General features: G+C 47.4%; 1 protein-coding gene across 14 annotated transcripts in view; it reads left to right on the top strand.

The window, feature by feature from the left end:
* Ankrd11 (ankyrin repeat domain 11) overlaps positions 1 to 15828 on the top strand; it is a 158658-nt gene that overhangs the window by 120335 nt on the left and 22495 nt on the right. For all 14 annotated transcript variants that reach the window (XM_087594976.1, XM_087594988.1, XM_087594984.1 and 11 more), the window contains 2 exons: positions 4743 to 4887; positions 13108 to 13246. In XM_087594976.1, the coding sequence (XP_087451102.1) occupies positions 4801 to 4887; positions 13108 to 13246 (226 nt within the window). In that variant the 5' untranslated portion in view covers positions 4743 to 4800. The remainder of the gene's footprint in view (positions 1 to 4742; positions 4888 to 13107; positions 13247 to 15828) is intronic.

Here is a 15828-nt window from a genome sequence, read left to right as displayed (position 1 = left end):
TCTTTGGATCCCTTGCAGCATGAGTTACAGACGGTTGTGAGACACCACATAGGTGTTCAGGTTTGAACCTAGTTTCTTTGCTAGAGCAACACGTGCTCTTAAACACTTAACTGTCTCTCCAGCTCAGTGGCACAAAATAACTTTTTGACCCTTCCCCTTCATTCATTAATGTATAAAACTCATTCTTAGTTCTCATGCGGTCATAGGAAGTAGGCTGGATCTGACCTGGGGCTAGAATCTTAAAAGAAATGGGGACAAAGGTCCACAGTAGTTTTTGCATTCGTGAAAATGTTTGTTCACTGATCATTCTCGTTGACGATATAGCCGATCCCCCCACACCCCAGCTCTGTAAAAGTGGCTAACATTAACCTTCCTGGCATCTGTGAGAACTGCCATGTTATTGGGTCTTCCTGTACAGAGACCTGGTTCCTGCTCACTCCTCCTTTGCAGCCCCAGTCAGACTCTCCTATTTGATCATCTGTTGTCTGTATGAGAAGGTGACTTTCTAATAATACTCAGCTGGGTTTCTCTCATTTGTTTTGTCATCGTTGTGACAGTTTCTCTGTGTAGCCCTGTCCTGGAACTTGTTCTGCAGACCAGGCCTCAAACTCAGAGGAGTTAGCCTGTTTCTGCTGTGATTAAAGGCGCACATTGCCTCAGCCAGGCTCAATGGTTAATTTCTGAATTCTGTAGCCTCTCACTGACTTTCTAGACTGTACCAACACTTGGACTTGTTTCTGGTTCTTGCTTTTTTTTTTTTTTTTTTTTTTTGGAGCTGGGGACCGAACCCAGGGCCTTGCGCTTGCTAGGCAAGCGCTCTACCACTGAGCCAAATCCCCAACCCCTGGTTCTTGCTTTTTTATGGTTTTCTTTTGTGTCTGTGGTCCCATGGCTTCCCAGCCCTGAGCAGATTAATTTTGAAGTTTGAAGTCCTGAATTTTCTGTAGTCTGCCCTGGCTTTGTGTGCGATGTTTCCATCGGTCTTCCCCTTCACAGCTCTACTCTTCTGCATGACTGCAGCTCCTCTGGATAAGGTGTTGAGGATGGCGGCAGACTGTTTGTCTTGGTTGATGAAGGATGTAGACACTACTAAGCGCTGGACTTAGACCACTTCCTCCTGGGCTTGCTCTCTAGATAGTGGGCTTGGTCAGAGCCTCCCCATTTTGTGACCATCCATGTGTTCCTAGCCCCATGAGAACTTCATGGGCTGTGCCTTGTTCACTTTGTCACAAACCACTAATGCGGATAGGGGTCTTCTTTCTCTTTCTGTCAGAAAGCCGCCTACAGTTTGTGGTTTCTGCCACTGGGATAACGGGAGGCTAATGATGGGGCTTCTATGTCTTTCACAGGCCAGAATGAAAGATTGCCCTGTGCTATATCTCGTCATTCAAGATGGTGATGGCTGTGTCAATCTCTGATGACACTGCTGCTCTGAGCGCTTTGGGCTAAAACTTATTTCGCTCTGTAGTAGAGAGCTTCTCTAGCTTTGCCAAGCTCAGGTTTGATCTTTAGCACCTCAGAGTGAGTGCTGGGCCTGTGGCACACGCCCACCTCCCATCGCTTAGGCAGAGGCAGGCTGAGCTCCATGAGTTGCTCTACATAGTGAATTCCAAGCTAGCCTGGCTACTTAGTGAGAACCTTGTCTTTAAAAAAAGAGCCAACAACCAAAAATTGAGACTCACTATTTAACCCAAACTGGCTCAATCTCACAATGACCTGCTGCTGTGCTGGACTTGCTTTATAAATCTGGCTGGCCTTGAACTCAGAGATTTGCTCGCCTTTGCCTCGGGAATGCTAAGATTAAAAGCGACGACGCCTGGCACTTCTTAGTAGAAAATGCAGAATGGAGAAACCATAGCGGAAGAACAGAGATGCCATGCCTGGCCTCAGCTCCTGTGGGGCCTGGATAGGAGCACCCTGCTCCTGCTGGTGGAGGGTTCAGGAACGGATGGCCTGGCTAGCCGAGCTTGTTACTTCAACATAAAATTGGTTTTTTGTTCTTGAGATGGCGTTTCTGTGCAACTTGACACAAACTAGTCACCTGGGAAGAGAGACCCACAATTAAGGAAGTGAATTGCCCCCCTCAGGTTGACTTGTGGGCATGTCTGTGGGGGTATTTTCTTGATTAATGCTTGACCCACTGTGGGCAGTGCGGTCCCTGGGCAGGCGGTCTTGGGTTCTGTATGAGAAAGCAGGTGAGAAGCATGGAAGAAGGCACCAGGAAGTGTCCCTCGTGGTCTCTGCTCCAGTCACTGCTTAGCAGCCTCGATGGCGGACCGGGAAGTCTGAGATGGAGCAAACCGTTGGCCTAGTTTTTCAGCTACTTTATTGGGTTCTGTTATCTCTACCAACCCTCAACACTAAGGAGAGAAAGAAGGTTCGACGGGAAAGGGGACAGACACCTACTTCTTTGGGCTGTTTCCTGATGATTAATTAGGGGCGCCGAGAGCTTGGGGATCCATCTACATAGTCAGGACATCTCCAACTAGTGAATCCGCAATGGGGAAGCAGTCACAGCACAGCTCTCTTGGGTTCTCGAATTTATACCCTGCCCAGAGTCCCCGGAATTCAAAGCATAAATTATCTGTAGCTGGCAAAAATCACACCCCGTCCTGTGGATAGTCTGAAGCAGCCCCATGCTCCACACCTGGGATTAAAACAAAAACATATGCATGGTAACCTGGCTTTCAGCAAAAGCAAAACTCTCACTACAGAGTTGCTTTCCTCCCTAGGCTGCTTCCGATTAGAATGTTTATCACAAGAAACAAACTGGGACAGTCTCCAGTCCAGGCTCATTGCCGTGTGGCTAATACTGGCCCAGAGAAGGGGCTCTCCTTCTGCCTCGACGTCCATTATGTTGCTATTCTGGGCAAGTGCCTGCCTGACTCCTCCAAATAATACTCTTAGGCCAGGTAAACACTGAGAAGCTGCTTGGGAGTTTTTGTCATTTATTACAGAAAAGTAAGACGATGAGATTGTACAGAAGGGCTCGTGGGGGCAGGGTGCCCAAGCGTGAGTGTGCGTGTGTGCGTGTGGAGGCTAGAGCTGGGCAGGAAGGAGTGTTTCCCCCAGCACTGTTCTCTTGCCTTTAAACAGGGTTTCTCACTGAACTGAACTGAAAGCTCAACAGTTTTGGCTAGGCTTTGTAGCCAGAGGACCCCCCCCCCCCCGCCCCCAGGACCTCCCTATCTCACAGCCCCATCCCTCCCTTCAGTGCTGGGCTACAGGCGTGCACAGCCTGACTTTTTATTTTTTACATGCGTGCTGGACATTCTTACTCAGTTCCTCAGACTTGCAGAGCAAGTGCTCTTATCCACTGAGCCATCTTTCCAGCCCCCAGAGTCTTGAGGTTTAAAAGCAGTTCTTTCTACAGGGATAGATCAAGCATTTTAACAAGACAGGAAGAGCTAGGGTGAGGCTGCTGTCTGTAGGCCCAGCTGTTGTCAGTCAGAAGGAGCTTTGACTCTACAAGGGAAGACTGTCCAAAACAGTGCTGTGGCTTGGCTGGCTGGGAAGAAGAAGAAGAAAAAAAAAAGGTTTATTTTGTTGTGTTACTGTTGTTTTTGTAACACTTGGACTTTCATGTGCTAAACATTTAAAGCAACTCAAGCGTGTGGTAGGGCAAAGCATGGAACACATGAGAAGACTGGAAGGCGGGGAGCATGCGCCTGAGTGTTGGGTGCGCTCCACAGCGAAAACCAGAATGATTCCTGAGGGAAGTGTTCTATTCCACTTTGGGCAGTTGGAAGGCAGGACAGAACAATCAGGATCCGCTAGTTTGAATCACCCTTCTGAGGATGTTTCTCTCCTGGGCACTTAAGGCAGGGGTCTGTTGGCTTGTGAATGAAGGTTTGACAAGATGGTAGTTGGCTTGTATAAGCTCTTGGCTGTCTCTAACTAAAATTTGGAGGCTCTGTCAAGCAAGCCTTTAGGATGTGATCAATGCAGCATGCGCCGTACGGTATTTTCAGGAGAGGCCAGAACCTTGAACCCGAGATGAGTGCTGTGGGTCCTCAGACCTGGAGGGGACCTGAAAGCTGCCTGCCTTTGCACACACACTCCTCCCTAGTCACCGTGCCTGTGCTGCCACTCGCACATGTCACTAGAGCATTGTATGGACTTCAGCAGTGTGCTCGGTGCTCTGTTTAAGGTAGATTATTTCGCTCCCCACTTTTACATAGTTGTGTGAAGAGCAGAAAGATTTGAAGTTGGTGAATGGATTTGGAAGCTGACATTAACATTCTCTTGGAATTAAGGGCCAGGGCATTCACTGCTCTGGGTATTTATCCGACCTTGCTTGTGGGGGTGCAGAAGTTCTAGGAAGAGCAGAGTTCTAGGCCCACTCAGACCCATCCTGTTGTGATTTAGAGGAGTCTATGTGATGTTGTGTCATATGTATATGTTATGTCTAGGTTAGAGGGGTCCAGGTATCAGGTTCTGGTGGCTGATCCACAGAATAGACTTTCAGAATCCTCCACGTCGTTCCTGTCATGAGGTCCTTATTTATTTGCTACCCGTTATGCAGCATAACCAGGGTTGTCGCTCCTGTTGCTCCTGGGAGCTGCCTCTTGAAATAGCACATCCTAGCTCAGCTCCCTGCCCAGAGAGAGGCTGCTGGCTACTCCGGTCAAAGCAGTTGCATATCTTGATTGGTCAGTCTGTGTGGTACCCTGTGAAGGTAGGCAGGTGTGATGTTTTGGGTACAGTGGCATTAACCTTCTGTGTTTTTTCTTTTGACACAGACAGTTGAAGATGAAGCAATAGCAGCATACATGAAGACCAAGTAAGGGGAGGAGAACGATGCCCAAGGGTGGGTGTTCTAAAACACCCCAGCAAGAAGACTGTTCTCTCAGCAACGACATGGTGGAGAAACAAACTGGGAAAAAGGTAACCCTTGGCTTGCCCTAACTTTCCCTTGCCTCTCCTGGGTCACTAAGATCAGGATAAGGGCTAAAGACAGTACTCAGATCATGTACTTACAGAGCCAGGTTATTCTGGCCGTGGGTGGCTTTGTGAGGCCTTTGCTACCAGGAGTGTCCAGTTCTCTTGTCATTGGGTATGCAAGGAGCCACTTACTCACTCAAGAGGCCCTGCTTAATTAAGTTTGTCATAGTCAAGGCCCCAGCAGACTTGTGTATAGAATTTTTCCCTTCTGTGTCCTCAGAACCCTACGATACCTTGTCTTGTTTTCAGTAAGACACTTAACTATGTCTCGGTTATACTGGCTATAAACACTGCAAGACATTAAACACTGTAAGATATTTGCTTTCAAATTGTGTTAATTCAAGGCAATGATAGATTTGTGCCGTGGTGGTGCACGCGTTAATCCCAGTTCTGGGAGGCAGAGTTGGAGGGCAGCCTGATCTGCAAAGTGAGTTCCAGGACAGACAGGGCTACACAGAGAAACCATGTGTCTAAAACAAAAACGATAGATGGATGGATGGACGGGCGGACGGACGGACGAACGGACGGACGAACGAATGAGAAAATACAATGTAACTCTAGATTGCCATAGTTAGTGTGCTGTTGACATCAGATTCTGGGTACTTCCTGGCCTAAAGGAAAGATTCCAAGACCAAGACAGATCGGGGTAAGGGTTTGCCTTAAAATGTGTGTTCAGTTGGTTGTTTGCATGACTATTACCAAGCCCCAGAGTTGTCCTGGGACTGGGTTTTTTCACTGTGATACAGCAGCATCTGAGCCAGTAAGAAGAAGTCCACACTCTCAGAATTCAGCTCATGTTTTTATAAGATGATTTTCTAGTTCTCAAGTTCACCTTGCTGTAATTCCTGGTCGTTCCTCTTGATTGTCTTGACAGTCTAGCCCGTGTCTGTGAGAGGGTCCCAGCTCTGGTTTGCTGTCAGTCTATCAGTGACCCTTCTTTGATTCTTTTTGCATGAAGATAATACTCTCCCTGTAGGTGTTCTACTTGTAACCATTGCCGAACCGGAAGATATGCTCACTCAATTTTGGTTGATTGTCAAGTGGTTTCTGAGTGTCTCTGGGAGCCTTGAATATCTGTGTAACATGAGCCCACTTTGGGGGACAGTTTTCATACTGCATAGATGCAAAGATGTGGTTTTCAGATATATTTATAGATGTTTCCATACAACAAAGATAGTTGTGGAGCATGAACAAGGGAAAGGCTTCATTGTGGGCGTTCAAGTCAGAGCAAGGCCCTACCTGTACAATCTGCGTTTGAGCCTTAGAGGGGCCCTCACTCAGATACAGCCATCCTCCTGTCTGAGTGCAGCTCCTACCATAGCTACACTTTACTTTGGTGCTTTGAACCTCAGAACCAGCCACATCCCTCAGAACCTGACTGCCCAGCTGGGTGAGTGACAGTGTAGGGTGCCTTGCACTTAAGTGCCCAAGTCCCTCCCTCCCTCCCTCCCTCCCTCCCTCCCTCCCTCCCTCCCTCCCTCCCTCCCTGAGTTTCCACCACTGCCTTCGGAGGCTTCGGTTTAGATGCTTTCCATCTTGTCTGATTGCTGCTTTTGTCTGTTAAAGCATTCTTCAGAGAGCTCCAAATCCCTGAGGGATGGGAAGGTGGGGAGGGAGAGAGGGACAGATGTATGGACGTGTACATGCCCGCATAAGTGATGTAAGTAGAAATCCCAGGAGTCACCCTCAACATGTCTATAAGAGACCAAGATCAATGCTAGGCCTGAGTTTCATGTAGCACTGAGTAGATCTAAAGTATGTGGGAAACAGATTGGACCTCTGCAGTTTGGCTAGACTGACAAGGATGGACAGGCTCTTCCCAGAATTAATTCTTCAGTGTGTGTCCCACAAGGTGTCAGGAAGGAAGCTGTGCCTTTCAGGTACATGGCACACAGCTTGACAGGAATGAGTAGAAGGCAAGAAGGTCTAGTCAGGGTCCAAGGAGACAGGCTGAACTCTAGAGGCTGCAGTGAGCCATGATGAAAGCTGTAGAAATTGGGCTAGATCAGCCTCCTAGCAACACCTTCATTCTTGATGTTCCTGATGTTCCAGGTCCAAGAACATGAAGATGTTTTATTTAGTTGGTTGGGGTTATTAACTCTGGAGAAGACACAAGTTGTGTTGAGCCGAGCTGAATTATTCCTGAGACCATAGGACCTGAACTATGTACTAACTGTGGGAGGTATACATGAATATGAATTTGATTTAGGGTGTGTGTGTGTGTGTGTGTGTGTGTGTGTGTGTGTGTGTGTGTGTGTGTGTGTGTGTGTTTTCCAGCAAGTGATTGCTTGCTTAAACTAGGCCTGTTCTGGAGATTGACAGTAACTGTGAAACTGGCAGTGCTTAGCAGTAATGGGTCTCTCCTCACTTGTTGGTCACTCAGTGTGGAGCCTAGAAAGAGCAACCCAAGATTAGATGTCTGTTCTTCAGGAACTGCAGAGCATCCCAGGTGGCAAATGTTGGTGCATGGGAGAGGGCCTGCTAGTGACAGGAGGACACTGGCTCTGGTTACATATTACTTCCTCACATACAGGTGCATGTTATCGAAAGCAACCTGTTTTTAAAGTTTTCTCCCTCATCATACTCTTAAGTGAAATATATCTTGCTACAGACCCATTAGCGACGCCAGCTACGGAAAAGAAGATGCCAGACATTTCTGGAACATCCATTACTGAAATAGCCGCAGAGGGAACCAGCAAATTTCTACGACCACACTGTGTTCACAGAGCTAGATGACTGCTGTGTTATCCAAGACCCCTCAGTAAGAAGTGATACCTCTTGTCCAGTTCAGGGTCGGTCTCATCCGCCTGTGACAGATGGCCATGCTCTTGTGGGATTCTCAGGAGAATCTGAGAACATAGGTCATGCAGACTGGTGAGCAGGAGCGGGCACCGGCCTCTGCTTAATTAGGTCCTTCAAGGATAGTACAGCCCTTAATTTGCAAACTATTTCTGTGGACCATTTATGCCATAATGTCTAGTGGCTCTCTGTAGTACCAGAGTATCCTTGTGGAGTATGACTGCTCCAGGACAAACACTAACTCATACCTTACATGAACCTGAGGGCCACCCCATGGGACTGAAGCTCACCTTAAGATGTGGCTGTGTGAGTACCACCAGAGGGACAACATGGCTGTGGTTAGGCTCTTGGGTCCCGTTGTTTGCTTCTTTTGTTTTGTTTTGAGGTGAATATATATACAATGTAGACTACTCTTGACAGACAGGAGGTACAGGAGGCTATACCCAAGAGCAGGATGCTAGAAAGAGGGAATGGAGCCTGATTCACTCTCTCTCTCATGCTTAGCTGGGTATCAGCTTATCTCAGGAAACCACACAGGATTTAGTGGTGGCAGTGGCAGAGATGCTGGGCTAGGGTGTTTCAGGTGGACTTCTGGATTGAGTTTTGTCCTTTGAGCTTTTTGTTTGTTTATTACTTTGCTAAAACAGAGAAGAGCAGAATCAAGCATGGCTGTACGTAGTTTCTTTCCCAGAACTGTTTCTGGGGCTCACTGCTGCAGGCGAGTGGTAGCAGGCTTCTCCAGGGTTCTCTTACCTCCATTCAAATCAATCAGTGCCTGAAAGCATCCCTGTGACACAGCCTCAGCTGCTCATTAGCGTCCTTCCCCTCACGGGGAGCTCTGTGGGGAGCCTGTTCCAGCCCCACTTCTCCAACAGCAACATGCTCCTCAAACAGATGTCCCCTGGTTGGCCTTCATTCCCTATATTCAACTTAGTGATTCTAAAGCGTGATGTACTATAACGTGCTGTAAACTAATGGAAGTGTATGACACCTAGAAAATGGCTCAGAGACACCCTCATGCTAGGCCTTCCTGGAGGGTTGAGTCCCACAGCTCCACTGTGGCCTCCCACTGGGGAAGGATGCTCAGTTCCTTTAACTGCTGTGTAACATTTTTAAAATTAGTTTATTATTATTAATTTGTGTGTGCACAAATATGTGTAGGACTGTTAAGTGTCTTACTCTACTGCATTCTAATTTATTTTGACCAATTGGTTGATTGAAGACAGGCCTACACACATGCCTTCTCAAGCATGTAGAAGTCTTTGATTTATTTGGGGAGATGCTCACATACATTCCTCCTCAATTATGCGAATGTTAAAGGACAATTTGTGGTTATAAGTTCTTTCCTACCACATAGGTCCTAGGACCATGGGGCACTTCATCAGCCTTTAGCTTTAGTGTTTTTTGTTTTTTTCTTTTTTAAGATTTATTTATTTAATGTTAATGAGCACTCTGTTGCTGACAAACCAGAAGAGGGCATCGGATCCAGTTACAGATGGTTGTGAGTCACCATGCATGCAGTTGGTGGGATTTGAACTCAGGACCTGGAAGAGCAGTCAGTGCTCTTAACCACTGAGCCATCTCTCCAGCCCTCAGCTTTAGTTTTTGAGACAGGGTCTCAAAACTGAACCTGGATCTGAACTCATCAATCTGTCCAGACCAGCTGGCCAGCAGGCCTCTGGTGTCTCTCTTGTGGTCTCCAATATTGGGATGGTAAATGCATGCTGCTACTCCCGGCTTCTTATATAGGTGCTGGAGGATAGGATCTGAAGAGTCTTCATGCTTCTACCACAAACACTTTAGGTAGACCTAGCCATTTCCCCAGCTCTTGACTTAAGTTTGCTTTTACAATCCACAATTTTCTTAAAATCATAGTCACATGCAAGGATCACAGAATTGTTCCTTCTATTTTTTCCCTAAGTTTATGATAATCAGTTGATGTAGCAAAAACACTTGACCAAATTTAACAATTAATTATTAAAATTTACTCAACAAAAGTGGAAGAAATTCCCTGTGTGCCTTCATTGTTCAGTGACAAAAGCTGAATTCTATATAAGATTGGAAACAAAGAAGAAAAGCACCTAGAGCCTCCACTGCTGGCAGTTTTAGCCCAGCAGCAAAATAAGAGTAGAATTGGAAGGGAAGAATTAACTTCCTCCATTCCGGGGGATCCACAGAATTGCACAAAAATGAATTAATGATTCGGGCAAGGTGTTACAATGCAAACTATTCTATAAAATTTACTTCTAAATATAATAAATAAATTATAATAAATAAAAAACCAGGGATTGAAATTTTAAAATATATATACAGCTGGGTGTGTTGATTACATATCTGTAATCGCACCTTAGGAGAGGTGCTGGTGGGAGGGAGTAAAGAGTCAGGGTCAGGCTGTGCTGCATTCACAGAAAGTCAGTTTCTCAAACCACGCGTCTCCAGGGAGTTCACCTTTCTCTTCTGACCTCTGAGGCACCTGCATATTAAACCCACCATACACTCATAAAGTAAGTCTTGCCAGACCTGGAGACACATACTCTTTTACTCTTGATACATACTGAAGTTGCTGAGCTGTTAGGAAGATATGAATAATTGTGCCCATCAGAAAATTAAGAAAATGGCTTTTAGGTGTAGCCTTCCCACTTGGACAGAATGCCATTGAAATCCTGACTGGTCTTTGGTGAGAACTGATAACTAAGTCTTGAGTTTACAGGGACTCTCTTAAGGACCTGCTGTAACTCAGGTTGCTTTGCTCTCTGCTTGTCATTTCACTCTAAAGGCACAGTGGGGACATTTGAGTGGGGCACACTGAGTCTCCACTGAAGGTGCCAGGGCCCACCCTGATGAGCTGCTGGGTTAGGGTTAGGGTCAATTTTTTTGCCCTTGCCAGAGTTTTCAGCTGCTGAAGTCCCAGGGTAGATGGCAGTGAGTCACAGTTAGTACCAAAGGCTGTATATCTTGAGAGACTTTTGAGGTTACAACTTTATTTTTCCTCTCTGCTTTCTGTAATGAAAATAATGAATTAAGGCAAGCTTTTCTCTGTGCACCATGTGTGTACAGCGCATGGGTGAATGGGGCCAGGGCTACCTTAGGTACCGTGTTGTTTCCACTTTAACCATCTTTATGGCATTAGAATCCAATGGCAGATGTTGGTCACGCTTGGCTTAACTTCAGGGTCAGTTGTAATGGTTGAACCATTTTGTCTTTTCCCAGATGCAGAAAAGAAATTTTGAGTCCACATTCACTTTCAAGGACCTCTTTCTGTTGGGGGTGGAAGGGCATCTCTTAGTCTTGAACAGCCCTGGCTGTCCTGGAACCCGCTTTGTAGACCAGGCAGACCTTGAACTTACCTGCCCATCTGTTTCTGCCTCCTAAGCACTGAGATTACAGGCAGGCATCACCACAGCCTGGCTCAAGACCTTCATTCTGTGTTGGACTCTAAGTGTGTTTACCAGGTGTGACACCCTCCCCCATTTTCTTTTGTTTGTGTGGTTTGTTGTTGTTGATTTGTGTTTGTTTGCACAGAGGCACTGGTGGAAGAGGCTCCCACTTGCCTGTAGTCTTTTTGTCTCCTCTGGTCGGCATGGATGAGGCAGAGAGTATCATGGCAAGAGGCATAGTGCCCACCTCCTGGTGGAAGAGAACAGGAGGGGAAGGTAGGACAGAAGGCACTCCTTCAGAGCTGCACCCCAGTGGCTTATTCTAACAGGCCACTCTTTCCACTCCTTGGTGGCTCGTCATGATCAGTCTGTCACCAGCACCAACAGCTGGGCCCTGAGCCTTGGCTCACATGTTTTATACAAACTAGAACACGGTACTTGTGTCCCCTGCCAGTGTTAAGGAACAGGTAGCTAAGTTACCTTGGCAAGGAACTGAGAGTTTTTAAAATGTGAAACATTTCAGTGACACACATGCAACTTGCGTTTCACGTATATTTTAAAAAATCAGTGGTTTCCTGGGTTCAGTCCCCAGCTCCAAAAAAAAGAACCAAAAAAAAAAAAAAAAATCAGTGGTTTGCTTGCATATATGTGTGCCGTGTGCAGGCTTGGAATTCGAGTTTTGTGAACACCGTGTGGGTGCTGGGAGTCAAAACCCAAACCCAGTATTTTGTAAGCTCAACAAGTGCTCTTAACCTCTAAGCCACCTATCATTTACCATTCAGATTTAAGCATTCAGATTTTCTAGAACGGCTTTCAGGTTCTGTCATACCTCAGTGTTCAGCAGGGTATGTGTTGGTGTTTTCTCTGAGACTCTGTGCTTGGCTGGTGCAAAGATTGGCACCATCTGCGAGGGAATCAGGGCCAGAGCCTCCCTCTGTGACGAGTGCTGGAGAAGCTAAAGGGTCAAAACTGGTTGTACATTGTCCAGTTCAAGATATTGATTGGAATTGATAAACTTTACTTATACCTCCTTGGGTCAGCCTGGTGCTGAGTTCTACCTGGGCCTGGGTACAGTGGTCAGAGCCATTGCTGTCAGTTTGTATGGCTAGCAGACCCATCAGCATGTACAGTGTACAGTGTTTGATGTTCTTCCTTCCCCTGCCTCCAGAGCTCCGTGACCTGTGCTCATCTGTGACAGAGACTTGCTCTTGTGTGCTCATTTTAAGAAGCTACATCTTAGGTGTGCATTTGCATTGTGTCTAAGCTCTCACCTCTGAAAGGGAGGGGACATTTCGTTTTTGAGGCAAACAAATATACTTGCATGTGCCCAACAAGGGGATGACATGTACTTGTGCTGGGGGGGGTGCTGGAGGAGGAATTGGGGACCCGAATCGTATAGCTTTTGGATTAGTACCCCCGAGGGTACTTGACTTCTTACCTGCAGACATACTGCCTCAGATCTCAGGCCTGGGATGAAGTAGCAGGCACACCCAGGAGAGCCAGGGCCCATGTTCTCAGGTAGAACAGCAAAGCTGCAATGCACCCAATGGTGGCACAGGAAGGGGATTCATAGTTGGGGTCACCTGGGGCTTAACCACCCCTACTTGGACAACGTGATCGTGCACCTTTACACTCTGCCAGCACTCGGGGAGTTTGATTCTACATTGTAGGGAGGTCATTGTTCCTCTCCCAGGGTTGAGGTAGAAAGCAACCTGTGCCCTCTCCCCTGGCACAGCAGCATTGACTGAGGTGAGAGCCTTTAGCTGGAGGAGAAGCAGCCTCACTGTGGGCCCTGTGGTCAAGGCCAAACCACAGCCAACTCTCTTTCAGTCCTCGGGAGCTCTGCATATGTGGTCTGGAACGGGAGGGGTTGTTAATTGTCCCAGTAAAACGTTTGCTTTCTTTCTTTGGCACAAGAAGTAAAGTCTTGACTGACTTGAGGATTTCATCTGGAAAAAATATCTGAAAACATCCCTTTCTTTTGTAGGATAAAGATAAAGTTTCTCTAACCAAGACTCCAAAGCTGGACCGCACTGATGGAGGGAAGGAGGTGAGAGAACGGGTCACCAAGCGGAAGCTGCCCTTCACCGTGGGGGCCAATGGAGAGCAGAAAGACTCGGACACAGGTACCAGACTGGATTTAACACTGTATCCATGGAGGAGTCTTGCTGTAGCTATCGCACCAGTCTGTGCATTGCAGCCCAGGGCAAAACCAATAAGGGCAAGAGACAGGCCTCTAGGTGATGGCTCCCTAGACACCAAACTTGCAAGGCTCCACATGCCCTGGGTATACTTCTCAGAAGTTCACACAGAGCACACAGCTACCAGGCACATGGACGTGTAGCAGAAAAACAGGCAGAACATGAAAGTGAGGCAGATGGTGTAGTCCTCCTAAGAGTGGCTAGGTCTAAGAGTGCAGAACAGAAGTATATGTGCACATGTATCGGGGTCAGGGTCAGTAAGTACCCTTCATGTGTATATTCTCAGTCTAATTCTGTCTTGGGCTGCTCAGGGAGAACCCTGGTCTCTGATACTGCTGGCTTGCCTGTCTTCTGTATTTGATGATCCTTGTTCGCAGACAGGACTCCACTCTACTGGTCATTTCTTACCCCAGTGGTCCCCCCTCCCTCTTTTTTTCTTTTTTAAAGGCCTATGGGATCTATGGCAAAGGAGGTCTGGGGTGAACCAACTGAGAGCGCTTGGCTTCATTTCTGGTATCACGGACTCAGGAGTGCACACTGAGGCAGTATCATGGGCATGAGGCAGGATGCCGAGGGCATTGGAGTGAAGCTGCCTTCCAGAAACCTGGCACACTTGGCCATGCCCACAGGACTCAGAGATGACACTAAGCGGCTTATCTGTGCCTAGGATTTAAGGTTCTGTGGCTTGATACACACAACTCTGTAATTTGTTTGGGAGGTTTGCAGAGATGTGACAGGGATGGATGTTCCACCTCTGTCACAGATGCTTCTAATGAAAAGCAGGAGTGTGTGGGCACTCATGGTGGACATATAGGTGCGGATAGCAGGCTTGCCTGTTCTGCCGTAGTGGAAAGACTATGGGGTGGAGTAGAGGACTGCACGGTTCTGTGGACATAGTCAGAGAAGACCACATCAGACCTGTTTCAGAGGGGTGTGTGTGTGTGAATAGTGTCTGTAGGGATTGAAATGGCCACACATTTCTCTGATGTCCTACGTAGTGCGTTACTAAGGTGGAGCTTGCACGGCTTAGCACAGTGCTGTGGCTTGTGGCAGGTGATGGAAGTCTTGATCCTGTCTCTTGTCTGATCAGGTGTCTCTGTGAGGCTCTCACCACTGCACCACCCTTCGGCCTCCGCTGGGTGTGCTATCAGGCCATGTTTACACCAGGACCTGAGACAGGCAGAGGGCCCAGCTCTCCGTACCTGGAGATGGGTTTCGTGAGTGTTCTTGGGCTGGTTTCCAACTTTGGATCCTTTTGCGCTCCATCCCGAGGACTGAAGGAAGTGCAGTGTGCAGGAAGTGTGCATTGGTGTGCAGTACAGCTTTAGAGGGTCGGCAGCCCCCCCCCCCCACTCTTATACTCTTTCTCTATACTTGGTGAACCAGACACCCAAGGTGGTGTTGGACGTTATTCTCCCACCCAGAGATGCAGTGCTGACTTAGAAATGGGGTATGGTGGAGTGTGTGGCAAACATCTTGTCGGCAGGGTCTTATGCAGTGGCACCCACCACATTCAGCATGGACAGTCTACAAAAATGTGTGAGGAAAGAATTATGGGATTGATATTTTCCCCTGCTCAGAGTTCTGGAAGCTGTAAAAGTGCTGACATCTGCAAGATTTTTAACTTGATGAAATAGCGACCAAGATAGGATCTCTCTGGTCATCTTGATAGGGTTGTCAGACCTCCCTGGAGGTGTGTGACTCAGTCACATTCCAGCTTTGAAAGGTTATTACAGACAAATGCAATGTCCCAGGCAAACAGCTTGACCCTAGAGTGTCCCTCCAGCGCCCTCTGCTGATAATGTACATGTTAGCACTCATCCTAGATGACAGATGTGGCCTACCCCAGTAACACAGGGTTACCTTCCCACCCTCACCAGTAAGGATTCCCAGTAGCAAATAGTGAGCTTCCTTTACTGCACCCTCAAGTGTCAGGCGGCTGACTGGTCTTAGATGTTTTCCTGTTTCCCAGACCCTGATGCACATGCTTAGTCAGGATTGAGGGCATCCTGCCAAGAACAATACAGTTGTGTCTGTTGTGAGTCATCCTGATCAAAGCTTGCCCTCCCAAGGTTGTATATCAGCGTGGTGGTGCTTGTGCAGCCTCTGGATGCTGTGGACACTCAGGTAGACATAAAATGGAACATAGTTACCACCCATCATAATGCCCAGAAGCTCTGGACCGGAGCATGCCCAGAACATGCCTGTGTTAGGACTAGTAGCACAGGGGAAGAGACTAGGAAGCTACATTTTTAACAAAGGACAGTTGACCCCTGTGACACTGGCGAGGCTGGAACGTAATTCTGACAATGTGATTGTCAGTAAGTAATAGGAAAACCCAGGCAGCCCAGAGCCGGTGCTCTCGCCTTAAAATCTGAGACCATCCCCACTTCCTTGGGGCCTCTTCCAGACCAGGTCTTTGTGACTGACCACACATATCACCTTGACCTGGTGAAGAAAAGCTCTTGGTCTAGTCTCCCTGTAGAGTCACAGCAGAATTACTGACA

The sequence above is a fragment of the Rattus norvegicus genome, chromosome 19, assembly GCF_021556685.1.
Source record: "Rattus norvegicus strain SHRSP/BbbUtx chromosome 19, alternate assembly SHRSP_T2T, whole genome shotgun sequence".
NCBI classification, from domain to species: domain Eukaryota; kingdom Metazoa; phylum Chordata; class Mammalia; order Rodentia; family Muridae; genus Rattus; species Rattus norvegicus.
The sequence above is the reverse complement of the archived record's forward strand: the minus strand, read 5'-3'. Positions and strand labels throughout refer to the sequence as shown.